This window comes from Equus quagga, chromosome 4, assembly GCF_021613505.1.
Source record: "Equus quagga isolate Etosha38 chromosome 4, UCLA_HA_Equagga_1.0, whole genome shotgun sequence".
NCBI classification, from domain to species: Eukaryota; Metazoa; Chordata; class Mammalia; order Perissodactyla; family Equidae; genus Equus; species Equus quagga.
In genome coordinates, this window is record NC_060270.1 from 67,192,998 (window position 1) to 67,220,570 (window position 27,573).

At 39.7% G+C, this 27,573-nt stretch overlaps 1 protein-coding gene across 1 annotated transcript in view; it reads right to left on the bottom strand.

Moving 5' to 3' along the window:
• CNTNAP5 (contactin associated protein family member 5) overlaps positions 1-27,573 on the bottom strand; it is a 765,902-nt gene that overhangs the window by 21,126 nt on the left and 717,203 nt on the right. Inside the window, exon 21 of the mRNA XM_046657745.1 lies at positions 20,795-20,882. Coding sequence (XP_046513701.1) covers positions 20,795-20,882 — 88 coding nt within the window. The remainder of the gene's footprint in view (positions 1-20,794; positions 20,883-27,573) is intronic.

Below are 27,573 nucleotides of genomic sequence, written 5' to 3' on the forward strand. Positions count from 1 at the left end.
GAGGATTGGTTTTCAGGACACATGGTGTGGTAAAGAATAATGCCCCCCCGCCAAAGATGTCCACATCTGAATCCCTAGACTGTAAATGTGCTATTTTATATGGCAAAAAGGACTTTGCTGATGTGATTAAGTTAAGGGTCTGGAGATGCAATGATTATCCTGAATTATCCAGGTAAACTAAGTGTAATCACAAGGGTCCATATAAGATGGAGGCAAGAAAGTCAAAGGCAGAAGTAGGAGGTGTGATGACAGAAGCAAGAGGTTCCAGCGATTTGAGGATGGGGCTACAAGCCAAAGAATGCAAGTGGTGGCCAATGTAAATTGGAAAAGGAAAGGAAAGAGATTCTCCTCTGAAGCCTCCCGAAGCAACGCAGCCCTGCTGACACCTTAATTTCAGCCTCAGAAGACTCACTTAAGACTTCTAACCTCCAGAACTGTAAGATCATAAATTTATGTTGTTTTAAGCCACCAAGTTTATGGTAATTTGTCACAGCGGTAACAGGAAAACAATATACATAGGAATACTCTGTGAATGGTAAGCAGTTCTATGTTTCTACTTTTAAAACATGCCCAGATGCTAATATTTTAGTTGCTAAAAGACGATGATAATTTTCTTGTTTAAATATTCCTATTCAATAAGGTTGGTTGTTTCAAACAGTTTCCACTTTGCCCTGTTCCAATAGCATGAATTTTAGTTACCACAATTTCAATAACACCAGTCCCCCAACAACATGGCTCAGATTTTAGTGACTATGGTATTAACTGGGAGAAATTGCATAAAGTACAACTATGCTGCTAGTTCTTTAGTCCACAAATTAATATATAAATAACAAATATGCAGTATAATTAGAGACCAATGACATAACTTCTTTCAAAGTCTATGGGTTATTGGTCACTGGGTGATTGTTTATTTAGTTCACACACAGCAAAGCATATAGTTGTGTGGCTTCTTTGATGTTCAGTAATAAACTCATGTGACATTTTACAAAAACAGATGATCAAAATAGGGACTTGGTCAACAAAAATGAAAATGAAGTGAAGAAACAAGAAATAATAACACTAGGGTGGGCCAGCCTTGTGGCCAAGTGATTAAGTTTGCATGCACTGCTTTGGTGGCCTGGGGTTCTCTGGTTTGGATCCTGGGTGCAGACCTACACACCGCTCATCAAGCCAGGCCATGGCGGCATCCCACATAGAAGACTAGAAGGACTTACAACTAGGACATACAACTATGTACTGGGGCTTTGGGGAGAAAAAAAAAAAAGGAGGATGATTGGCAACAGATGTTAGTTCAGGGCCAGTCTTCCTCACCAAAAAAGCATACTTAAAAATAAATAAATAAATAAAAAATACATAAAAAATAATAATAACACTGGGAGTGAAATTCCAATGCAAATTGATTTATAAAAGAAATAGCTGACCATGGATATGCTGACACTGACGCTGTTTGAGAGACTCTAGATCTGCAAGCACAGGAAATTAGTGAAGGCAATATGAATCGACATGAATGAGGTAAGTAGTTCATGATCAAAACAGTGACAATGTCCCAGAGGAAGTGATGCCAGCAATCCTTGACATTCAAGGAACTTTCCAAGACATTTCATGACATTGAAAGCACAAAGCATAAAATGTTAGAACCTGATCCAAACTTAGAAAAGAGCAAGTCAGTTCACCAAGGCATAGAAAAGATGCTCCCTCCCTAGAAGGCAAGCACTGTTCAATCCACCCCATAAGGTTTTTTACAAACGAATAAAACACTCTAATTCTCAATGTTTCTAATATTTTACCTTACAATGTACTAAATAAATATTGGTATTATTATATTTTCATTTCCCTTAGAAAGTTTTTAATGCTTTGACAATTTTCTTTTCTTTTTTTTTCTGAAGGAGATTCACCCTGAACTAACATCTGTTGCCAATCTTCCTCTATTTTGCATGTGAGCCACTGCCACAGCATGGACGCTGATAAATGAACGGTGTAGGTCCGCACCTGGGAACTGAATCCAGGCCACCAAAGAGGAGCATGCCAAATTTAACCAGTAGGCCACCAGGACAGGCCCACAAAAAATTTTTAAACATCATAGAACTATTGTAATTTTTCTCACGAATGATTAAGCTCCCTTTTCCAGTTTCAGCTTGTGTGGTTACTCTTACTGTTGTGCAATATTGTGTAAAGTAAGGACAGCCTGCATTATCTCCATCACAAAAGGATTCCTTAATATGTGTCTAATGCTGCTTTAAGGGCCTTATACCACTCAAACATCTTCTGTGTTGTTATGTTCATTTTAAAGGTAAGAAAATGGAAACAAAAGAGGTTAAATAATATGCTTAAAGTAATAGCCAGTAAGTCAAAAGGCCGGGATTTGAACCCAGCCTGTGTCAGCTCAGTCTCAGACTGCAGGACATGACACAGGCTTGCTCTCCTAATTGCTAACACTCCTAGGACATCAATTATGTACGAGGGTTTACCCTGCTCAAGTTAAATGAGCAGTTGTGTTGTGATAATCACATCACAATAGCCTTCTAAAATAGGAGCTATGTCAATCTCCACGCCATTGATGAAAGCAATTTAGGTTTAGAGAAGTGAAGTAACTTGTCCAAAGTCTCACAGTAAATGGTGGGGCCTGGTTCCAGATAAAGAGCTCATTATGGCCAGTGCAGAGGTGCAGTACATTTTGTTGAATAAATGTGTTCAGTGATTGGACCTTTAAATTCTATTCTGTATGTTTTTTCTCAGAACTTTGTAAATATTTTCCCATGACTTATTAACCTTCTTCAGCAAAGTGTGCTCATTCCAGAGAGCCAAACTCTCTTCCTTGCTTATGAAAGGAGATATTAGCCGACCGGCAACCTAGTGAGATAATAGTTTGATGATTGCTACTGACCTCTTCTTTGAGATAGCACATTTATAGTTTAAAATGAATCTGCAAAGCATTCAGGAAAAGCAGCAGCACATTTCTGGGATTTCATTACAAGAGGTATTTTGGAACTATTGTGTTTTGCAGCATGCTTCAAATCACACCAAAAATTTAATTCGGTAAATACTAATTAAAGACAATCTGGGCACAAAGCATTGGTTGTATTGTTTGCATAAAGGCTGAGTCTGCTCAGCTTTTAGAGCAGGCACGCCAGAGTTACAGGGCAGGACTCAGCAGCAGGGGATTGGCCGCTGTCAGGAGCCTCCTCCTACAGGCAGCCGTGCCAATTTAAAGTGTTCCTGTCTCTGCACCCTATGGGACTCTTCATCCACAGCTCTGGCTTGAGACTTAACCTTATGCTTTCTTGTTTTATTTCTTTTTTTTTTTAAAGATTTTATTTTTTCCTTTTTCTCCCCAAAGCCCCCCAGTACATAGTTGTACATTCTTAGTTGTGGGTCCTTCTAGTTGTGGCATGTGGGACTCTGCCTCAGCGTGGTTTGATAAGCAGTGCCATGTCCACGCTCAGGATTCGAACCAACGAAACACTGGGCCGCCTGCAGCGGAGCGAGCGAACTTAACCACTCGGCCACGGGGCCTGCCCCTTGTTTTATTTCTTGAATTGTTTTATTTGAAACACAACAAGGTGGCCTCCAGCATATGGAGATTAAACTGGTTTTAAGGACCGAGACGTGAGGAAACATGTGAATCCAATGACTTCTCTGCAGGGCAAGGAACCCATGAGGGACTCTGCATCAGCCCTCAGTCAGCAGTTCTTGGTAATTTATATTGTTGTTCTTCTATTAGAGCTTTTAGATTTGGCTAAAGTGGTAGTATTTCCTTCCCTTTTTCTCCATCTGATTCAGAGAGTCCAAAATCACAAATTACCCCTGTTAGTTCTAATTTGCATTTGACTGCCTTATGAAAAAAAAAAAAACAAATAAAATAACAGTAGCTCAAATAAAGTAATAGTTTATTTTATTCCCAGTTAATGAGAAGTCTGATGTTAACCAGTCTAGGATTGGTATTTTGACTTCAGATAGCATCAGGGACCCAGCATTTTTTCTGGATTTACACTTCCCTCTCTATAGACTATAGATTTCATCACCTTTCTCATAAGATGACTTTAGGAGCTCCATTCACCACCTCCATGTTCCAGGCAGAAGAAAGTAGGTAAAAGGATGATATTTGCTAAGTCAGGCCTTTTGAAAAACTTTAGTGACTTCTACTTCGAGCCCACTGTCCAGGACAATGTTGCAGGGCCACTCTTAAGAAGAAGGCTGAGAATGTAGTGAACAATGGGGAACATTGCTCCCTCAAACAATTACAAAAACACCACTGTATTCAATTAAGAAGAGGAGAATGGATATTAGATATTAGATAGGTTGGTAACAGTTTCTTGCTCAACTCCCTTCTGACAAGTGAATTTTTTTCTCTATACTTTCTTTCAATTAAATAGATATGCAACTTCACCTCTAAATGTAGGTTCCCTCACCAATGAGTCAGACTCCCTGGGTTCAACCTTCAACTCTTCCACTTATCAACATTGTATCATATCACAGATAAAGTAAAACAAACAAACAATCCTGACTTTTCGGGACCTGGACCTGCCTGTTTATCCCAACCACTCTTACTGCCTTAGTTCCTGATTATGAAGAACTGCACCTTTACAAGGTGACTTCCCCTGCCACAGAGTAAAGATATTGCAAAACAGAGAGAGCTAGGAGGCGTGGAATTTCCCATCTGCCAAGTTTTCTTTCTGGCCTGAGCTTCGCAGGAATTCTCTCTACCATTTCTACTTTCAGATTCCTCTTCTGTAACTGTGCCTCCATATTGCATCCAAACACTAGGCAGTCACTGTGTGTGTACAAATACATAATACATACATACTCTTACACACACACACACTACTATTTAGTTATCAAAACAATCCTGATAGGTAGTAATGATCATTCCTGTCTTACAAATAAGAAAACTGAGGCCCAGATAAAATGAGGAACTTGCCAGAGTCTCAAGTAACCAGTGGTTGAGCCGAGCTTCAGACTCAGTCTGCTCAACGCCAGAGGTCATGCTCCCACACTGTACATTCCTGCCTTTGTGACCTGTGCAAGTTTCACTGTACTCAGCTACACAGATGAGTCCCTAGCTGATGATTAATAAATAAGCAGCTCTCTCTCAAATGAGAGGTATAACTTTAGGTACAACATTTGGTAAGGTGGACTGCTAACTAAGATATAAAATAAGTTAAACCTATCCCTCACTGTCTATGAAAGCCCTGGATAGAAAGAGTTCTTACATTGCTTATGACCGCTGAATATATTTGTCCATGAGCTGAAGGACAACAGTTGAACATTTGATTTCAGTGTTTGTCAATGTTACTGACATGTTGAAATGCAAACTGCAATTGCTAATAATCTAGATGTGACTTGTAAAATTCTAGAACTTCCATGAGCGGAGCCCAAGGAAAGATGCATGTTTCATATCTCATTTATATGGGAAGGAGACAATTTTTCTGATTGACATCCAGATGACCAGGGGCAGTTTCAGAACTGGAACCCCCAGTGTATTAGTCACGGTTCTGCACTGTAGCAGAACCAATAGGAAACACACATAGCAAAAGAGATTTATAATGAAGAATTGGCTCTTGTGATTACAGAGGTTGACAATTCCCAAGCTCTGCAGTCAGTAAGCAGGAGGCCCAGCAGAGCCAATGGTATAGTTCCTGTCCAAAAGCCAGCAGGCTCCAGACTCAAGAAGCGCCGAAGTTTCAGCCCAAGTTTGAAGACCCGAAAGGACCTACGTTCCAGCTCTGCAGGCAGGTATGGGGAGCTCCTTTCTACTCCACCTTTTTGTTCTATTCAAGCTTTTACATGATTGTTTGAGGATGGTTCACATTAGGCAAGGGGATTTGCTTTACTCAGTTTACTGATTTCACGAATCATATAATGTTCAACATTAGAATAAACTTCAAAGATCATCTGAAAGACCCTGACTTTTCAAAGAGGAAGAATTTGCAGCCAGGAGATTTTAAGCAGCTGCTCAGTCACACAGCTCTTATGAGTACAGATGCTCTCCTACCTCCAATCCTACTACTTGTTACAGCTCTGGTTGCTAAGGAATTCTCCTTGAACCCCATATTACAGAGAAACCTTGGAACGTTACCTGGTGAATGATCTTCTGGCCATTTGATATTTGGGGCTTAAGAGGGTAAATTGTGGCAGTAGGTTTGCCTGCTCAGGGATACACACAGGCGGTGTCTTCAAAAGAATGAAAACAACCAAGAGTCCTCTTTCAGGACTCTTTCTATTAAAAAGGAGCAAGGAGGGAGTGTGGGGAACACAGGTTACAATGCAGGACTTCCTGAATTGCCCCCTCTTGGCTAACCCTTGGGTGTGATGGCTTTCCCAAGGGAGAAATTCCCCTCCTTGATATCTACCTAAGAGAACTGAAAACAAGTATTCAAGTAAATACATGTGCATACATGTTCACAGCAGCACTATTCACAATAGCCAAAAGGTGGAATCAATCGAAGTCTCCATCATGAGATAAATGGATAAACAAAATATAGTATATCTTTATAATAGGGTATTATTCAATCATAAAAAGGAATGAAGTACTGATACATACTACAATATTGCTGGGCCTCAAAACTATGCTAAGTGAAAAAAGCCAAACAGGAAAGGTCACAATTGCAGGCTTTCATTTATATGAAATATCCTAAATAGGTAAATCAGTAGAGACAGAGAGCAGACTGGTGGTTGCCAAGAGCAGGGAGGAGGGGGTGATGAGGAATGACTGCTTTTTGGGTATAAGGTCTCCTTTGTGGGGGACGTTTCAGAAGTAGATAGAAGTAATGGTTGTATAACATTGTGAATGTACTAAATATCGCTGAATTGTACATATTAAAATGGTTAATTTTATGTTCTGTGAGTTTTACTTTAATAAAAAACTAAAAATAAAGAGAGGGTGGCATGAAGGTCTATTAATGAGTCAGGTTGACTAGGCTGCAGCCCCTACTGTTCCATCAAACACTAATCCAGGTGTTGTTGTGAGGGTACGCTGTAGATGTGCATAAAACGCAGTGTCAGTTGACTGATTATCCCAGATAATCTGGGTGAGTCTGATTCAATCAGTCTCAAAGACTTAAGAGCAGAGTGGCTCTTCCGGCTTCTCTGAAGAAGCTATTTCACCTGCGGATAGCCTGTGCCTGAGGGTTTCAGGCTACACTTCCTGATGGCCGGCTCTATGGATTTCAGACACCGTACCTGACCTCCCATAGTCACATAAACTGATTCTTTGCATAAATCTCAATATATTACCTCCTACTGGTTAGGCTTTACTAGTTGAACCCTGACTGATATAAGGTGGTTCTAAATTTGGAACTTTAGACATCCAAAAGCCTTTTGTTCTCTCTTAGCCAACTCTGCACAATCCCTTCACAAAGACAGACATCTTAGAGAAAGAGAAAATAGTCCCAAACAGCATACTTTAGAACCTCAATTACCCATACTTCTTCAAGAAATGAATAAATAAGTGCTGTGATACTGTGGGATTATGACAGGTAAGTGAGAGAAATGCCCACAGCTGTGGCCTAGGATGCTCACTGAAATAAAAGGAAATAAAAGGATTTTTCCCCAGCAGGTAATAAGACCCACCAGCTCTCTACCCTTCAAATAGGAGATTGGAAAAGTCTTTCCTAGAAAATATGCTTATCCCAAGAAGAACAACCTAAAAATAAAGTTGGAGTTTCTCTAATTAAAGGCCCAGCCATATCCTTCAGTGTCGCTCCCACTCAATGCATTCTAGCCACACTGTCCCTAAATATAAGCAGATAGCCCAGGATCATTACAAATCCAAGGAAACCTTCTAACAGAAGAGAGAGATCAAATGACATAACAGAGAAAAAACAACCTTGGAAAAGAAATTATGTAAAGAAAAGGCAAAACACAGGGACACACAAAGACCATTAATGTACTCAGAGTAATGAGAAAAGATAATTCAACCTTGAAACCCCATATTAAGAGCTAGGCTTGGTTCCCATGTATAAAAACTTCCATTCTCTCAGGACAATTACTCCACCAACATATATAACCAAGTGCCCCCTCCCACAACATGGCAAAGTAACCTCCACAGGTCCCATGATCATGTGAGCTCTGGCTGGAATGGAAGGTACATATGAGACTTCCTGTTCTGAGATCTGGAGCAGCAGATGCCGTGTGCATTCAACACCTATGTATTTGCATGTTGCCTCTCTAATAAAAGGACAGCACCACTCAGCATTGCTAGAAATGACATGTTTGTAAACAAGATCCTTGCCCTCCACCCAGGCTCAGTAGGAGAACAGTCTCCTGGTTACAGATGGTTTCCCTTTTGATCTCTCCTTTCTCTGGCCTCTTAAGGTCCTTAGAATCCAATTTCCATGAGCTACAGAGCCATTGTTCTATAATTACTGCTTGTGTGCAATTTTATGTCCTTACTCAGCCCACTGGATTTTTAAGGACACAAACAACCTCACATTCTTCTCCAGTCCTGTCAGCACACCTAGCTGCCTTGACTTGCACCCCAGCAGGGGCTCAGCAATTGTTACTTGGTAGTGGCTGAGTTCATTCTCACTCCTCCAGCCTCACCTGGATCAACCTGGAGCACACCTGCTGGGATGGTGGCAGCTGGGCTCAGCTCTGACTGTGAAAAACATGAGACCCAACTGCTCGTCTCACATTAAAATCCCTAAGTCCGGTTTCATTAAGCTATTTGAAACCCCTAAACGAAGTATGGCTTAGAGTGACTGACTGACTGCCTGGTTTTGCCCAGGACTGTTTCAATTTTAGCACTGATAATCCCATCTCCCTGGAAATCCCTGTCTTTGGCAGACCAAAATCATTGTTCTTCCTAGTATGGATGATAAAATCAGAAATATAGAACACAGGCATTTTCCTTCTGAATTGAAAACAGGCACTTATCTATAATACACTAATGAAAAGAATGGTATTGTAAAATACATATGGAAAACAGAGCACAAAGCCTTGTGCTGTGAGATGGGAGTGATAAGAAGATGCATAACAAAAAGTCCCTGCCTTTAAAGATCACCATGTTTCCCAGGGAAACAGCTACTTACACAGATAAGAAATACAAGTCAGGGAATTGTGAGCAAATTGGGAATGGGGAGGGATACATCCTAGGCAGTGGTGGACTAACGTGGACACGGCCACTGTGAAGGTTCCAAACTGGACTCTCTAATATACGGTCTGTGGCTCTTCTCCCTGTCCTTGATCACAGGGCTTTCACAAATCCAGAAGCAGCTGAGCGAGCCTGGGGTGCTGGCTTAAAGGAGGAGTGTAAGGTATCAGCTTTATAATCCCAAGTTTGTAAACACAGGCTCAGGCCTGACTAGAACCATCTGATTTCCCTCTGCAATGACTGGCCAAAGCTGCAACTCTTTTTATACCCTCTTGTGCGCTCCTTTCCAGTCCTTCTTACACTTCTACCCACCTACCCCATGAATTACTCAAATCTTTCAATTCCTATTTCATAACTTTCACCTGCACCTGCTCCCAAGTCCCACTGCTATCCCCCTGGTCCAGACTCTTGTCCCTTCATACCTGAAGAATAGAGATTAGCAAAACCTCAACATCAGTCTCTTTCTTTTCCATCCTTTCCATTACCACAAAAGAGACTTACAACGGCAGCTGTGACCATGAGAGTTCCCTTCAGTGGCTTTTCCCATCTATATAATGAAGTCTAGATTCCTTTGCAGGGCACTGGAGGTCCTCTGTAATATGCTCCCAACTGAATATTCCTGTTTTCCTTACTCCTCTCTACTCCCCTGCATGAAAGAGACCATCTGATGATGCCTGTTTACTGTTCCTAGCACACTCACTTTGCCCTCTTACTGGCTTACTTGGTTCACACCGTTCCTCCTTCTAAGAATGTACTCCATCTCTTGAGACCACATCTGTGCTTCAAGACTAGGGCCAGAGTGATCTCAATGACACTAGGCTGGATCATCTCAGTTGGAAATGGTCTTTCCCTCTTATGAATCCTAAGCACACTTTAACTGCATAAATAACACTTTAACTGCATAAATAACACTTATCACAATTACTCATATTGTAATTTTAATTGTTTTATCTCCATAGATATGTGTTTTATCACTTTGGGGATAAGGATCCCTAGGCTATAGCTCTAAATTTTTCTCAGTTTCATTTAATGTCTTTTACATAATAGGTACTCAAAAGGTATGCATTGGATGAATTATCTATGAATAACACTAGAGAGTAATTTTCCTAATTCCAAACACTTATAAAATATTAATCTTTTAAGAAAGACTTGACCTACGCAAAGCTTAAATTCTACAGACACATTTTGGAAAAGATGAGGAAATAAATGGGAAAGATAAAGCACATATCCAGGTTTTTGTCTAAATCAGAATAGGCAGTAATTCATTTTAAGGGATGAATTCAAATCTGACATTTTCTAGGTATGATGATTTACTTTTTCATCCTTCCTACTGGACAGGAGGAAATATGAGTCTTTACCAAGCAAAAGGTAGAGAACATTAGTACATTAGCGACAGGTCCCAAGTCCTCACACTGATCACTGGCAATAATCCTCATGGAAATGAAATGGAAAAATCTAAGAATTCAGATCAAATCTCTCCTAGAAGTGGATGTCCTATAGTCACTCCTAAGGGGAAATGAGCTTCCTGCTACTTTAACCTGTTTTAATACTCAATTTATTACACTTAACGGCATCTTCCAAAAATAAAATCCCAGTAGACTAAATGAGTAACCAGTGGCCACAAGACCCTCTTTGTGCTTTGATTTCCACTCCTTCTCCATGGGAAAACAACTAGAGTTCTAATCTGTGCTTGTTCCACTTGTTCCTTTTAGCTTCTGACCAATTAGGTGCTTCCATTTGCACCAAGCTTGAGAGAGGAAACTAAAAGGCTGCTGCAGAGAGTTCCTTACTCTTAGCTTGGATCCTCTTCACTTCATTACCTTGTCAACACTGACATTTTCAACACTGGCCCAGATTCCCCAGACAAAGGGTAAACAAATCGATAGCAGTGCCATCGGCAAGGAAAAGGGATATCAGCCAAAGAAAATCAATAGGTAGCATGGCTGTATGATCTTATTAACAATAGCTGCTGTTTTCAAATACTACCATGTGCCAGACACTTTACACGTATTATCTCTTATCTTCATAACAAATCAATAAAGCAAGTATTACTATTACTTTATAGATAAGGAAATCAAGGCTCAGAGAGGTGAATTTAATAGTATCATAGCTAGTAAGTGACCATTACAGGATTTGAGCTCCAGATTGTCTGATTCCAAACCCACTCATTTTCAGCTTCACTGCCAGAGACCATCATGAGAAAAAACACAGGATATAGGGAGCCTGGAGACCCTCATCCAGCATCTAGCTGCAGCTAATTGTATGACATCGAGCCCATTAATGTCGTAGATGAATTTTCAGTTCCTGAAATGCTTACTTATACGTGACACATTTTTTTTATTCAAGAAACATTTTGGAGCACTTAATCAGTGACTATCAATATGGTAGCAAGGAGGTAAAACCATAAATAAGACTCCGGTTCTGTCTTTGGAACCCCGTGATCACCCCCTGCTGAGAATGTGTGAGGAATGGAAGTAGTGGTCGACATCTTTAAAAATCAGACTAGAGCCCATGCTTTTAAGCTTGATTGATCAGGGGTCTCACATGGTTACAATTCAACAGAGGCAGCTTTACACTTGAGAACATAAATTTAAATAACTTCAGGTGGGTTTGGCCTGTATTAACTCTTTTAAGATGACTTCATCAGAAACTAAGAATTGGCCACATCTGCACCTTCACTATTTGCCAAGCATCAATTAGAGTCAAGGTTACATAACTCCTGTTCATTCATCCCCACAAAACAGGAAGCAAGAGGGGATTGCAAGCTTTGCTGTGCAAGCAGTGGGCAGCCATACTCTCTCTTCCCTGTAAATTCTTTCAGTTCTGAAAGGCAGTTAGACTGCAACGCCACTCTCAAAAGAAAAGGAGCTGGGTTAGATGGAGTAACTTCTTATATTATTATTATTACTGTTATTGTAAACATTTATTCAGCTTTTATTATATGTCAAGAATCATGCTAGCCACTTTATCTTCATTATCACCTAATCTTCCAACTAATAACAGACATTATAATATATATGCTTATACTCCAATTGAGAAAAGTGAAGCTCAGAGAATTAAGTAATTTGTTTGGGTCAATTAGTCAGTGCTTGAGTTATGATTTGAACTCAGGGTCAGTTCCAAAGTCTGACATAATAAATATGCTATTCCCCTTCCATAATTAAAGCCTGCTCTACATTTTACTTTTAAGCCCACCATGGCTGAGGACACAAGGATTGAATTCGCGAGCCCTCAAAAGAATAAAAGAGAGTGTACACTGTCTGCAATATCTCACGTTCTTCCTTAAAAATGAAAATATGCAGCATTAACTGGGAATGGTGAATCCAGACTCACAGTGTCTGACTTTAAACGACAAACCTACCACTTGCTAGTTTTGTGATATTGCACAAATCACTTAACCTCTGCAACTCAGTTTCTTCATCTATAAAATAGGAATAATAATAGTACTTACTTTCCCAGGTTGTTGTGAGAAAAAGAGTTAACAGCTTAAGTTAGGAGCTTAGATCTAGCACAGAGCAGTACCTTATTAAATAATAATACTAATAATAGCTACCAGTTACAGTTCTACTGTTAGTATTAACACCCCATACATATGATACAATTATTAGTTTTATTATTTGATTAGTAAGGAAAATCTAGTATTTAGCATAGCCTAAAAGATTTTCTACGAAATCTTGAAAAACTTTAATAATCCAGACCTCACCATGATAACTTTCCTTTGAAAGAGGAAGAATTTTAAAGTAAGCAGGATCATTAGAACAGGGGCAGTTAGTTTTTGGTATCTCTATGGCCTAGCACACTGCATGGTTCATAGTAATACTCAATAATTTTTGTGTGACTAGAACTAACTTGAAGTTTCATCAATAAAAATCATTTCATGTGGCTTCTGGTAGACACAAAATATCCTTGCTAACACAGCCACCCAAAGATGTATAAAGTCTGGCACTTCCTTGGAAGGCCACCCCTCTTTGAAATAGATTAGTAACAGCTCCTCCCAGCTGAAGACAGTCTGTGTTTGGAAAAAACATACTCATAGCTACGTTTGCTTCCTTCATTTATTACCCACCAGTACAGACAGAGCAGGCAAGTGACTATACTGAAAAACTCAGAAGCATGCTGTTCAAAGGGTGCTTTTGGTTTTACAACAATACAGACTTTTACAGAGCAGCCCAGAGCACGGAGTAGGTCTGAGCTCCTGTCATGAAGTGATTTGTTTAAAATACAAAATAAAATTGCATTCTAAATCAGAAGATAACGCACATTCCTGATGCATGACGTAAAACTAAGTCATCTATTGAATTTCTCCATGACGAAAAATGCAATTCATTATTCTTAAAAGAAACAGTAGAAAATCCTATATAACCTACTTGCAATTCAATGTTGATTATCTTCAAAGTAGAAAATAAAAGTATATTTAGGAATTTGGGATGATATTTCAAGATGCTTCAAACACTTCATTCACTTCATGAGGAGGTCAGATTACATTTATGAATATGACATATTTTATTACTCAGAGAAACAGTATCATTAAGAAATTTCTGGACACTATATAAGACAACTATACACATTATCAGAATTTAAGTCAGGAAGGGGCTGTGGTTTGGATATCTTTTTATTTAATAAAAAGCTAGGAATGACCATAAACAAAGTGAGACATTAGTTAAGGAACCTAGCATTCAAAATGAAATAATCCTTCAGAGGAATTTCTTGGGACAGTGTAAACTAATTTCAAAGAAGATCACAGGCATTTCTTAAAAGAGCTTCTCTCAATTGTTGTCTTTTCTGTTGTAACAGATGTGGACTATTGATGTACACAAGCACAGTGCAGGTCCAAAATTATGCACAATTCCCAGCCTCCCCCATGTAACTACATCCCCTTCTCTCCTGCCTGAAGTGATAGCAGACTGTGAATGAACACAAGGAGGTATTATTGGATTGTGGTTGAGTTCTTCCTCCTCACAGTCCATCTCATTCTCTTGTAAGAACGTCTCAGCATCCTTTTGAGAAATAAAAATTCCCTATTCTCAGCAGATGTGGTGAATATTGTGCTGACCCCTTCACCCCCTCCAGAGCCATGGCTGGGGGCATAACCCAGACATAGCCATTCAGTACATTCCCATCACTTGAACGTTGACATCATCTGGGATTGTCACTTGACACAAATTTGAGACTCCACCTAGGACTTTTTCTGAAAATTTTAGAAACAAGAGGCTTTTCTTCCACCAGGGTTGCTGAAATGGTAGAATTTAAACGTGGAGTTGCTGATTCCCCCTTCATTACCATTGAAATCCTGCCTGAAAATGAATCCCGACAGAGAGGGACAAAGAGTCAAAAGTGAGGTGAGAAACTGACAGATTGACAAAGACTGAATCTAGGTCCTATTTGAGCTTCTGAACCAGCTGTGCTTGAATCAAAGCCTACATTTCAAAACTTCCATTTTCACAAACTATCATATTCTCTTTTATTCTTGCTATTTTGGCTGCTATGAGCTTGATATGCCCTTGAAACAGCCCTAACTGTTAGTGACTCACACTCACGTCCTCAAGACTCACCGTGTTTGTTGGAACTGCTCATGTAGAGCACATTTGAGTGCCTCTTTGGAAGTTACCTTTACAGTCACCTTTCCAGACTCATTAAAAAAAAAAAAATATATATATATATATTCTTTATGTTCCCACATCCTTTATGTTCCCACAACCTTTATGTTCCCACAACCTTTATGTTCCCACAATTATTTAAACGAATATTTATTGAGTGTGTGCTAAATACCAAATTCTTTACATATAAAGTCTCAGGGAATCCTTACACAGGTCTTTGAATTAAGTGAATTAAGTGTTAGATCCTCGTTTTACTGATGAGGAACTACAGACAGATTAGAAAACTTCACTGTGGCCACACAACAGTAACTACAGGAGAGAGAGTCAAACTTGAGTCACTTTGTCTCTGAAAAGCACTCTGATTTTGCTTCCCAGTTTAATATGAACTGCACCAGATTTGAATCATAAGAAGGACCCAACAATGTACAAAATCAAAAAGAAATTAGAATAACAGTCTTCCAAAATGAGTTCTTTGAAGTACACACCTTTCACTTATATGCATAAATTCTGCTGTGCTTTCTAAAAATGGCAGCCATAACTCATCTTCTACAAGATGCTTGGGAAATGATTTAACATAAAAATGATCAGGGTATTCATTCAACAATGCTCTGATCTACAGAAGACATAGTAGGCTTGAAGATCAAAACCGAGGGGTTGGGGAGAATTAAAGAACCCAGTTCTATAGATGCAATCAGAATTCACTTTATCTTAACAGGCCAAAAGCATATGCAAGTGCTCACAGCTAGCCCTGCAATTTCCAGATTAGCTGGCTTTTATGCACATTGAGAAAGAAGTCTTCCAATTTCTATATGGCTTCTTGGGGCCAAGTGAACTTTGAAGCTACACTGGCAAAAAGCCATCAGAGCAGAAGAATAATGTCTCTGCCAGGTGTGAGCTTTGGCCTATCAAACAGGCAAGTAGGCAGAGAATTAATAAAGGCTGGCTGCATAAACAAATAATCCTGTAAGCTTTCCCTGAGTACAAATCTCATTTTAATGTCTATACAGATTCTGGTAGCTACAGTTTAAAGCTATAGTACAGTTCCTTTCCACCTAAACTTTAACATGTTTCCGTATTTTAAAAAGCAATTACTTCCTAAATCTGCAGTATAGTAAGAAGCCTCCTCTCAGGAAGAAAATAATAATAATAATTTCTTAGTTCTTAGTTCCACAAAAAAAAATAGTCTTTTATTTTACAATAAAATTTAATGATATATTCCGGCACAGTAAATTAGGGAAGACCAGGACCAGAAAAAATAAATTAAAACAAAACCAAAAAAGGCGCAGTTTCTTTTGGAAGCTTCAAGCTTTTGAAATTTCTAAATCTATCTGAATACCCCTGCTCTTGTACCAGGGCCAAGTTAGACAGAAAGAGACTTAGAAACACACAGATAAGTCACAGTATTTGAATCTAAGGAATACACTTCTATATTTCCTAAAGAATTAAGTAATTTTCCAGAAACAGACGAACTTCTCCAAAAGGATGACATCTGCAAATATGCACTGTCTCTTTTTTCTTTTTAATGTTAATTTCTCTTAAACCCATTGAAGCAATATGCCAGAACCGAGAAATCTCCCTTAAAAGTCATAGAATGTCAGCAAACCAAGGAATAAACCTAGCAACATCTCAATACTTACCATAGGTGAGCACCCACGATGCAATTTTAGTGTCAACAACTATTTCTGCTACTTTCATAGACTAGTCTCTGCATCACAGGAATTCTCAAGAAAGAGACTGTTTCATTCATCATGATATATATGTAACACATACCATGAAGCACCATCATTGGTACTAAATCATTATCCTCTAGAACGGTGAATTGGCCCTTTCTCTTACAGAAAGAAAATGATTAAACTTGTTCTTGCTTTGCAATGGAATGCTATTAGTGGTATTGAAGAAAACTGGAACAATAGATTTTCTACACTTGTTTGCCCTTGGTATCTACTATGAAAAACACTTCCAAATCCTTACTTTAGAGTTGGAAATGTCCAACAGAGTGCTAGACTTTTCTAAAATTGTGGAGTAGGGTTGCGTTTGTTCATTTCTTATACATTCCGGGACCATGCTTTCTTGTGTCCTCTATCCCTGCTCCACAGTCTTTCTGATGCATGAGGCTTAATTCCAAAGGGCCCCCAGCATTAGTGCCCCTTCTTAATAGTGAACCTGATGTTTATATCATCTTCCCTCACTACCAGCTAGAGACATTTCACAGACCAAAAGTGTCGAGGTTAATTGTGAGTCCAAACCTTCCTGTCTGTTTAACTACAGTTTGGATGGGAAGGCAGGCCAGCAGGCAGGAGTCTCCCACCCTCAGCACAATGAAAACATTTCATTGGGTAGTCTTTATCAATCTTAACCAAGTCATTCCTATCTTTCCTCACAAAGAATCCAAGAGAAAATGACAAGGCATCCCTCAATAATTTAGTACCTTGATTTAAAATTTCTTCCTTTCAGTCTTATGTATTATGGGTTTAATTCAAAAGACAGAAAGACCATCGGAATGTCATACATAGTAGCAAGATTAATGGAGGGAACTCTTTTAAACAAGAGGATGTTTCTAGAGCTTCCATTGCACAAGGCAGTTGTCATGAAAAAGCCTGGACTTTGTAGTCATACAGCCCTAAATCTCTCCTCCCAAGATTCTTCTGACGTTTTGAAGTAAGGCTTACATGACTTAAAATATACTGAAGGAGCAGAGGGCATAGAATAGAGTAGATACTCCGAAAAGTAATTCAGCTTCATTAAAACCAACAAACATATTTTTAGTGTCTTGCCAAGCTTTGGGAAGCAAAGAGGAATCCTAAATTTGGGGGGGATTTTTTTTTTGGAAAGAGCATGAAACCAAGGCAGTGAGCCATAAACCAATATTAAAGTTGTATCAAGGGAAAATGCCTGAACTATCTTGAAGAAGAATAGAAATCCAAACCTTGAGCCCTTGCCAAGAGAAGATGTTGAACCTGAAACTCTCACACTAAGCTTTAGTGAAAGATGGACTAGAAAAAAAATTCCCCTAACAGCAGAGGGAACAAACATAAAACCTGTCAATCTCTGATATGGTTCTGAATTAGAAAAGAAAAAAAATACTGTAACATAAATAATAATAAAATGACAGATTATGATATGAATAGTAACATTTTCGCTGAGACTTCAACCAGAGGCTTGTTCTCATTCAGGCCTGGAGTTCAAATTTATATTCAATCTCTGTTCAGAAAAAAACCCAAAATGAGGAATTAAAATAATCCTAAATTTGTCGCACCTCCTGGATCTGCAAGAAGTAAATACAAATCTTGCCTGAGAGACAGCTTCCCAATTTCTGATCATCAAGGTTCCTACAAATTAATTTCAACCAAATATGAGCTCGCACGCACACACACACAGCCACACACAGCATAAGAAAACAAGCTACCACAGGAAAGAATTGGAAAACAGAAAGTAACAGATTTAGACCCTTACAGACTTCTGACATTGGGATTATCAGAGACAAAATGTTCAATAACTATTCATGGAATGCTTAAAGACAGAAAAAGATAGGAACAAAAAACCAAGTGGGAACAACAGACTATCTTAATTAACAGGTATGTTTGAAAAAGAACAAAATATTACTTTTAGAAATAAAAAACATAAACAATGAAAAATGACTCATTGAAAGGGTTTAATGGGATATTTGGAACAGAGGACGAGAGTATTAGTGGATTTGAAGATAAATTCAATAAATTGCCCAGCATGCAAACTAGTGAGACAAAGAATAAAACTCATTATAAAAGGATAGTAAGAGACATGAGGTTAGAGTTAGAAAGCCTAAGATTTATCTAGAGCAGATCTAAAATAATTGAGCAGAAAGAATAAGAAAGAAGTATTATTCGATATGCTGAGAAGTTTTTAGAACTAACGAATAGATACATGAGTAATACATATTAACTAGGTACATAGGAACTAATGAATAGATAGAGGAAAGGTAAAAATATCAAATACGACACTTGAAAAGAAATCTAAACTAGACACATGGTAATAAAACTGCAAAACACTAAATTAAAAGAGATGACCTTGAAAGTAGCTTGTGGGAGTGGGGAGTCGGGGTGGTCAGAATATTTTCAAACATTTTCTAGAAACAGATGAACTTGTCCAAAAGGGTGACTTCTCTAAATATGCACTGCCTCTTTTTTCTTTTTAATGTTAATTTCTCTTAAACTCATTAAAGCAACACACCAGAACCAGCTTTTCAACAGCAACAGTAGAAGACAGAAGAGAAGAGTACAGTGATGTGCTGGTGAGCGTTCAAAACTGGCTCTCCAGTGGGCGAGCCCTTGACTTGTAGCATTTCTGACTTCCACAGAGTAAATTCTCCTAGTACGGCTGATTTCAGACTACTGTTGTGACATCACTGAATGCAGAATTGGGCAGAGATGTGTATAATAGGTTCTCATGAGCCAGGTGACCCGGCTCTATCACACACCTGAATAATTATTTTAAGATCTGAGGAAGAATATCCTTCAATATTGAAACATATGCCTAGCAAAATGATCTTCCAGGACTAAAGGTGAAATAAAAGCCTTTTTCACATAAAAGGTCCCTTACACAGAAGAAATTCAAATGAAGGAAATTACACTTGGTAGAAAGTTAAAAGCTGTGACATATAGGAAGGAATGAGAAAGAATTAATTAGTGATTGCTTTGGGAAAGCAAAAATAAGAATGTCTACACAAAATTATTATTAATAGGAAGGAGGAATAGAATAAGAAACAAACATAAAATTAAATCTAGAAGTTGCTTACTGTTAATTGGCTCATTCAACTGCCATTTTGGAAACTAAAATTGACATTTTCCAGACCTGATTGCAGTTAGGTTTCTGGCTGCACATTACATTCTAGAAATCAGATACAGTTTACGAATCTGGAAGGCTGCAGTGAGACAGGAGTCATTTTCCTGCCTTTTCAGCTGTTTTTACTGGCAAGCAAAGTTATGGTAACATGATGCAGTCTCTGCTGTCATTTTTGAGAGACCTTTGACACGCAGTACTGGGGCCGCGGTGACCTCTGGGCTCAGTCTAGCCTAGCGTCAGTGATGGCCTCAGAGGTGAGAGCTCCCTGTTAGCTCAGAACTGCTCAGGTAATCATTCTGAAAGATTCTAACAAGAATCCACACCCTAAGTGCTACCACAATCTCATTTTCTGTGTTAAATCCATTCCTGCTGAAAATGCCTCCAGTTATTGTTTTCCACACTGTACCAGGATTGCAAGAGTAAGAAAGAACAAGATAAAATCACAGGAAAAGTTGAACAAACAGAAAATAAAGAGGCAGAAAGAAATCCAACTGTACAAGTAATCCAAACATGTAAAGGGGCTTACATTTGCCAATTTATAAGACAGAGATGGCCAGATTGGATAAAGTCAAAATTCAGCTGTATGCTTTTCACAAGATCATACATAAGGCTTACGGAAAAAGAAATATCTAAAGGAAAAATATGTGGAAAGGCAGACCAGACCAATAGTAACTGTAACAAAACTGAATTAGCTGTATTAATAATAGACAAAATAGATTTGAGCACAGAGACATTAAAAATATCACTTTAGTATGAAAAAAAGTTCAACCCATCGAGAAGATATAAAAATTTCAATCTTGCCAGGCCCTAATAAATATCTTCATCGTATATGCAATAAAAATCCACAGACCTTCTAGTGGAAAAAAAAAAAGAAAATACATTATTATAGCAGGAGATTTCAATCCTCTTTCAATTGTTGATGAATTAGTAAAGGGAATAAAGATTTGAGCAATCTAATAATCGGGTTTTTCAAATTCTTAATGTCTTTAAGTAAAAATTAAGTAAATATAATTAAAAGATTAAGTAAAATAATTAGAAGTTAAGCAAAAAAATGATTTACTTAATTTCTTTGTTAATTTGCCTTACTCGAGCTCGTATAATGTAGCTACAAATGCCAGTTCCCAGCCCTGCTAGACATACATCTGTCTCCTACACTAGAAATCTTGGTTCTAGATTTTGCATATTATGGGAGCAGAAGGCTCCAGATTTGAATTACTACACACATGAATAAAGTCATCCATTTAATTTAACAGAGCCCACTGCGAAGGTATGGACTAGAACGACAAACCTGTAACTTTGCCCAAGGTCAGTGACCTTATCGCCCTGAACTCGACTTCTGGGGAGAAGTTGTAACTGAGTCGGAGTTGCTGATCCATCTGCAGGAAAACAGAAAACAAAGGTGGCTCAGCAGAGGTCTGCAATAAAGGTCAGGGAGCACTCCCACCTGGACACAGCTGGAGAACACACACAGAACAGACACCTCTCTGGGATCTCCTCTCCAGAGAGAGAAGAAAAGTCTCCCTAATTCTCCCACAATGCCCATAAAATACCCCTTTGTTTCCTCTTGGTGAAATCAAGGCTTTCACACAAGTCTTCTCCCTGGGAAATTCTGTTTAGCTTTTGACAGGTATTTATCTCCCTACTGAGATTTTCTCACCAAATTCTTTGCTGCAAACAAATGAAGCCTTCTCAGCTCCCTGCTGTGCAAGATTAAATAGAAAGCAGGCACCCACTCCCCATTTCTCCCCGCTCTCCACACTTTGTCCTTAGAGCCATCACTGCCCCCTTTGCTCCAAAAATTTTGACCTGGTCTCATTCAGGTGTGGACGCTGGGGGATCTTCCTGAGAAAATATTTCAATTTGACACAAAGGTTGACTCTGGAGAGGAGAGGCTAGCTGAACAGGTGCCACCAACATGAAGAGCTGATAATCCCACCTCTCAGGGGTGAGCAAAGCTACCACTGGGATTCTTTAGGACATTATTTCTAGAATCATCCTTTAGGAAACCCTCCTTGCCTCACCCATTGCTAATTCCAGTTCCATCTCTTTGTTCTCCTCCTCTCCATTCCAAGGTAATATTCCCCATCCGTCCCCACTTTTTTCTGTCTAGTCAATTGCTACCAGTTTCCTTTGGGCTCTACTCTGAATATTCCCATGATGTTATCTCTGAAAAGGATCCTCATTATCTTATAGTTCGAGAGGAGACACACTCCTTCAGCTGTGTGTCCCATGCCTGCTCCCCTCAGAGAGAGGCTGATCCCAGACTAACACCCGGTTCTCCCAGGTCCCAGTGCCATGACTTTCCTTCTGCTCAGACTGACCCTTCTCCAAGAACCTCTGGGTCCTGTGGTGGTTTCTGCTGTGTGATAAGTCACTGGCTATGACTTGTGGTATGTGACTATATGCTTTATTACTTTTTAATTTATGAAATTAGGTGGTAATAACATTTGCCACTTATTGAACACTTGGTATGTAAGAGATACAATACTAGAGCATCTTTCAAAATGTATTCTTCCCCAGAATACTAAAAAATAGGCTTTATTATCCCTGTATTACAGACCAGGGAACTGATGTCACGGACATCAACAACTTGGCCAAGGCCACACAGTGTCACAAAGCAGTGTCCATTGTCATGTAGCTCACCCATCATGCAATATGGTGTTTGCTTTACTTGTTCGTACCTCTCTAGATATTTGAGCAAAAAGTAGACAATCACAGTGTGTTTTTATTTCTGAATTTCTATAAAATTCACTCAACATACATTTGAATGTCTACTGTGTCCCAGAAACTGTTCCAAGTGCTCCCAGAGTCCACTGCCTCCAGGAAGCTTTCCTCGATGTCTTGGTTAGACCAGTTGACCATATTCTCTGCTCTCATGATACCTTTTTTCCTACCTCTAATCTCGCGTTTAAAATGCTGAATTATAATGATCTGCTTTCCTTTCTTTTTCTCTCTCTCTTTCCTCTCCACTAAACTGTTGGCTTTGTGAGAATAGGAGCCACATCTTATCGATACATGTTTTCTGTAGAGCCGACTACAGAAACTGGCCAAGTATTCCTCACACAGGTTTGCTGAGTGAATAAATAAACATCCTGTATTGATCCCTTTTCTACCTGGTAGGCTTTGAAGACAGAGTCCATGATACCACCAGGATGCCTCTGGCTGCACTGGCAGCCCCTACGCCTCTAAGGACAACCTAGAGTTTTGATACCCATGGTCCTCATCACATCCACAATTTGTTTAATGCTCATGGGTTCAGATTTGGTCCTTGTCCTGAAGGAATTTTCTCCCTGCCCTCCCTCGGAGCTCTCACCTGCCTCTTATACTCTATGGAACTGTCCCTTTAGCAGGGGGCAGGGGGCCTCCTCTCATGTTTGCTGTCCCAGTTGGAAAGGAGTTTAAAGTGAGTGAAATTTCCTGCTGAGTGGAGAGCAGTGGAAGGATTCTCAGAACTGAAAGTTAAGTTGAAACTCCCCTGGCTTCTGCTCCCACCTCCTGCCCAGGTTCCGTAGGGTCAGCTTCCTAAGTGGATGGTTCTCAACAGTGACAGGCTTATGCTCAAATGTCACACATGGAAGAACTGAGTGTTCAAGTACATGAGTCATTCCTGTCCTACTATTCTGCTTTGTGGGAATTTACCTGGTCCTTAGCACTTTAACCAGATGACCAATGAAGGTAAGAAGGAGGTACGACACTTAATTAAAGGACTTTTTTTTAATGAGTGTAAAGTTTTGCAGAGGAAGGTAGGGTGACTTAAAGGAGACTCGAGGCTACTGGGGGACTATGGACAGTTGGAGGACGAGTTCCAGTGCTAACATGGAGTGAGGACACCTGAGCACTAGTGCTCATTCAGGTGCTGAATTACCAATTGGAAAATCTTAGCAAATGTATAGAACAGAAGCAAAGAAAATAAAGGGGAGAGTACCACAAATATTATTTTTTACAACTTCAATATTTATATGTGCTAGGCAATCATTAAATTATTCAGTGGGAAATGCATGATTTTGTTAGACTTCCTTATGTTTATTTTATGGTTTAGTATTGTTTTTATTTTTAATTCTAATTGGTGAGGTGGTAAGGGGTGAAGCACCATAGTCCTCTAAACCTCCCGGATGTCTAAAGTTTGAAATCTGGTCTAGAGAAGCTGTGTTGATCACAGAATCTAGGATGCCCAGTGGTCTTGCAAGTCATTAAATGAGATGGGAAAAGGAGGAAAATAGAAGAAGCCTTATCTTTTTTTTTTTTTTTTTGGTGAGGAAGAGTAGCCCTGAGCTAAGATCAACTGCCAATCCTCCTCTTTTTGCTTAGGAATATTGGCCCTGAGCTAACCTGTGTGTTCATCGTCCTCTATTTTATATGTAGGATGCTTGCCACAGCATGGCTTGACAAGCAGTGTAAGGTCTGCACCAAGGATCCGAACCCAGGAACCCTGGGCTGCTGAAGCAGAGTGTGCAAACTTAACCACTATGCCACAGGGCCAGCCTCGGAAGAAATGCTTTTTGACTAAGCCCATATGCCAGGCTTTCTACTTGGTCCTTCAGCTATGTTTTTTCATATAACCTTTACAAGAACTGACGGAGCTAAGTTGCATTCCCCCCACCCACCCTTGTATAGACAGGTAGACTGAGGTCAGGAAGGTGAGTAACTGGTCTCAGGTCACATAGCATAAACAATGGAGCAGGGATTTCACCCAAGTCTGTCTCACCCTAGGGATGCCTCTCTTGGCCTCAGGATCTTCATCTCTCAAAGGAAGTAATTAACTAACTGGTTTCAAAGATGCCTGGCTTCTTCTTTACAGCTTGTTGTGCTGGCATTTTGGCAAACTGGCTTAGTCTGTTTAATGTCATTAATGCATTTTAAATAGGGGCACTGAAGTTCACCTCCACCACCAAGGCATTTTGGGGGGCCCCTGAGCCTTAAAAAATACTAGCCAAATTACAGTTATCAAATCATCACCAGGCGTTCTTGTTCCTGGCTGCAGGCCCAACCTCCAAGGTCTCCTTCCCAGGGGCACAAAGAACAGAGAGAAGGAGAAAGAGCAACTCAAAGCCTGGGGGTTGTGAGGGATCTGTCACTAGGTACTGAATGCCTCTGGCTGCCTGAGCATAGAGATAACTGCCTGCGCTCTCTCCAACAGGTTCTGAGTGATGCCTGAGACTGTGCACCATAGGGCCTAGGAGTGGGGCTGGGCATGTAGTAGGAGCCTACTCTTTTCTGTTTTCACTGAACAAGTCGTTCAAAGTGGGGAGGAAGGAGAAGAGATCTAGAGAGGTCAAGAGTGGTTGGAAGTGTCAGGGAGGCATGCGTGTTGTGTTACTGTGTCAACAAACTGATTTAATGTTAAAAAACAAAGTCTCTGTACTGATCGGTGGTTGCCAGGGGAAAGGGGGGTGAGGGGAGGGCACTAGGGGTCAAGTGGTGTACCTACAACATGACTAATAATAATGTACAATTGTAATTTCACAAGGATGTTAACTTTTATAACCTTAATAAAAACAAAAAAAAACAAAGTCTCTGCGTCCAAGTCTTTCTGCTCCCTTCAGTGCTTTGGAAATAGTATGTTCTCAACCACTAGCTGCTTATCATTGACTATTAATTGATTGGTGGAAATCCTTTAGTTGAAGAAGAAAAGGAAATACCTCTTATTGTTCTCTCACTGCCCTGTCTGTGTCTTTCATTTGTGGAAAAGAAGACAGGAAGTATAAAGACTGAGTAAAAATGAGTCAAATATATAAGTGCCACCTGCATGCATCCCAGATGTCCCATTGGTACCCCAGTCAAAACATATTCAAACAAGAAGTCATCATTCCCATCCCTTTCAATCTGTCTCCAACCCAAACTTGCTCCAAAGATTTCCCCTCCTTATTTCAAAATTAAATTTTAGAGATAAGCCTATTAAATTCTAATGACTCACTGATTATTATTTGCACTATAGATTTAACAATTATTTCTTGAACTTTCACCCAATCAAGAAAAGTAATAGCCGATCTTGACTTCTCTTATAGCCCATGTCCAAAAGATCATCCAATGCTACTGATGTTACTTCTAAGATATTTCTCAAAGCCTCCTGTCCACGGCTCCCCCACTGCACTAGTTGAGGCTCTCACCATCTCTTCTTGACTGGTCTCTGTCATCACTCCCAAATTTGTATTTCCCTGCAGTGATCACAGTAAACCTCTGAAAATGATAATATACCCATACTACTTCCCCTGCCTAAAACCCAAGGGTTTCCCTTCATCTGTCCTCAGGGCCAATCTAATATTATCCACATAGTACATTAAGTGCTGTGGAATTCATTCATGTAGTTCACAAGTATTGAGTGCCTGCTGTACGTTAGGCACTGCTTGAAAAAGTAGGGGGTTTCATAGTAATGAAAACAGACAAAAATCCCTGTCATTGTGAAGCTTACATTCTAGAGGAGGGAAACGAGATAACAAATGAGACAAACAAATAAATTGTATCAAATGTTAGACAGTGTTTAAGTGCTGTCGAGTTGAAGTCAAAGAGCTAGTTTACTGTATTAGAAAAGTGATGGCCTCATTGAAAATCATATTCTGAGTGAAGTTCTGAAGGAAGTACAAGTTCAACCAGGCATACAGATGAATGGACAAAAGCATTCTAGGCAAAGCAAATTCAAGTGAGTTCAAGGGCTCTGGAAATAGCAAGGAGGCCAGAGTGGCATGAGTGGAGTTACAGAGGGAATAGTAATAGATGAGATCAGAGAAGTAACAGCAGGAAGGAAGCAGAGGGTGTCGGATCATGGAGATCCTCTTAAACAACTGCAAGGTCTTTGGCTTTTACTGCGTGTGGGAAAGGAAACCATTGAAGAGCTTTGGACAGAAGACTACCACAATTTAACGTTTTAGCAGGAGCACTCCGGCTGCTGTGTTGAGAGTAGGTCACAAGGCAACAAAAAGAGCAGCAGGGACATGTCAATTAAGAGGCAGTTGTAAACTGTAATAATTCAAGAAAGGATGAACTTGGCTTGAGACAGAGTTGAATCTGTTCATCATCAGAATGTTGCATGGGAGAGAAAGAGAGGTATCAGAGATAACAGCACAATTTTAATATTGAGAAACTGCAAGAATGGAGCTGCCATTAACTGAGATATGGAAGATTATGGAGGTGGGGAGTGTCGGGGGAAGATTCTCAGTAACTCAGGTGTAAATATGTTTTATTCAAGATAACTGATAGACATCCAAAATGGCATAATAGATATGTCGAGCAGGCAGTTGATATGTCTGGAATTCAGAGAAGGGAATGCAGTTAGACAAACATTTTAGATTGATTCATCAGCATACGTACGGCATTTAAAGGTGTGAGACTGAGATTAGTCATGGAATGAGCGTAGGTACAAAAGAAAAGGAATCTGAATATGGAGTCCTGGGATGTTCCAATGGTCAGAGTTTGGAAGATGAGGGGGGGACAAACAAAAGAGACAAGAATGAGCAACTAACAGATGCAGAAGGAACAATAGGTGAAAGTGGTGTCTAGCAAGCCAAACAAGCATATGTTTCAAGAGCAGAGAGCAACCACTGTGTCAAACGATGACAATGAGAAGACAAATAAGGAAAAGACTATCAGATTCTGCAAGATAAGGACATTGGTGTCTTGAGAAGTATAATTTTGCTGCAGCAAGCACAGGGACAAAACTTTCATTAGCGTGGGTTTAAAAGAAAGGAAGGGCTGGGGCCGGCCCCGTGGCGAAGCGGTTAAGTTTGCACGTTCTCCGTGGCCCGGGGTTCTCAGGTTTAGATCCTGGGTGCGGACATGGTACCGCTTGGCACGCCATGCTGTGGTAGGCGTCCCACATATAAAGTAGAGGAAGATGGGCATGATGTTAGCTCAGGGCCAGGCTTCCTCAGCAAAAAAGGAGGACTGGCAGTAGTTAGCTCAGGGCTAGTCTTCCTCAAAAAAAAAAAAAAAAAAAAAAAAGGAAGGGCAAATTTGGAGATCAAGTTTATAAACAAGATTTCCAAGGATTTGGGCAGTAAATTGAAAGGGAAAATGGGGCAATATATGAAGTCAGATAAGACAGAGGTTTCCTTTCCTAACCCAGAGAGTTTT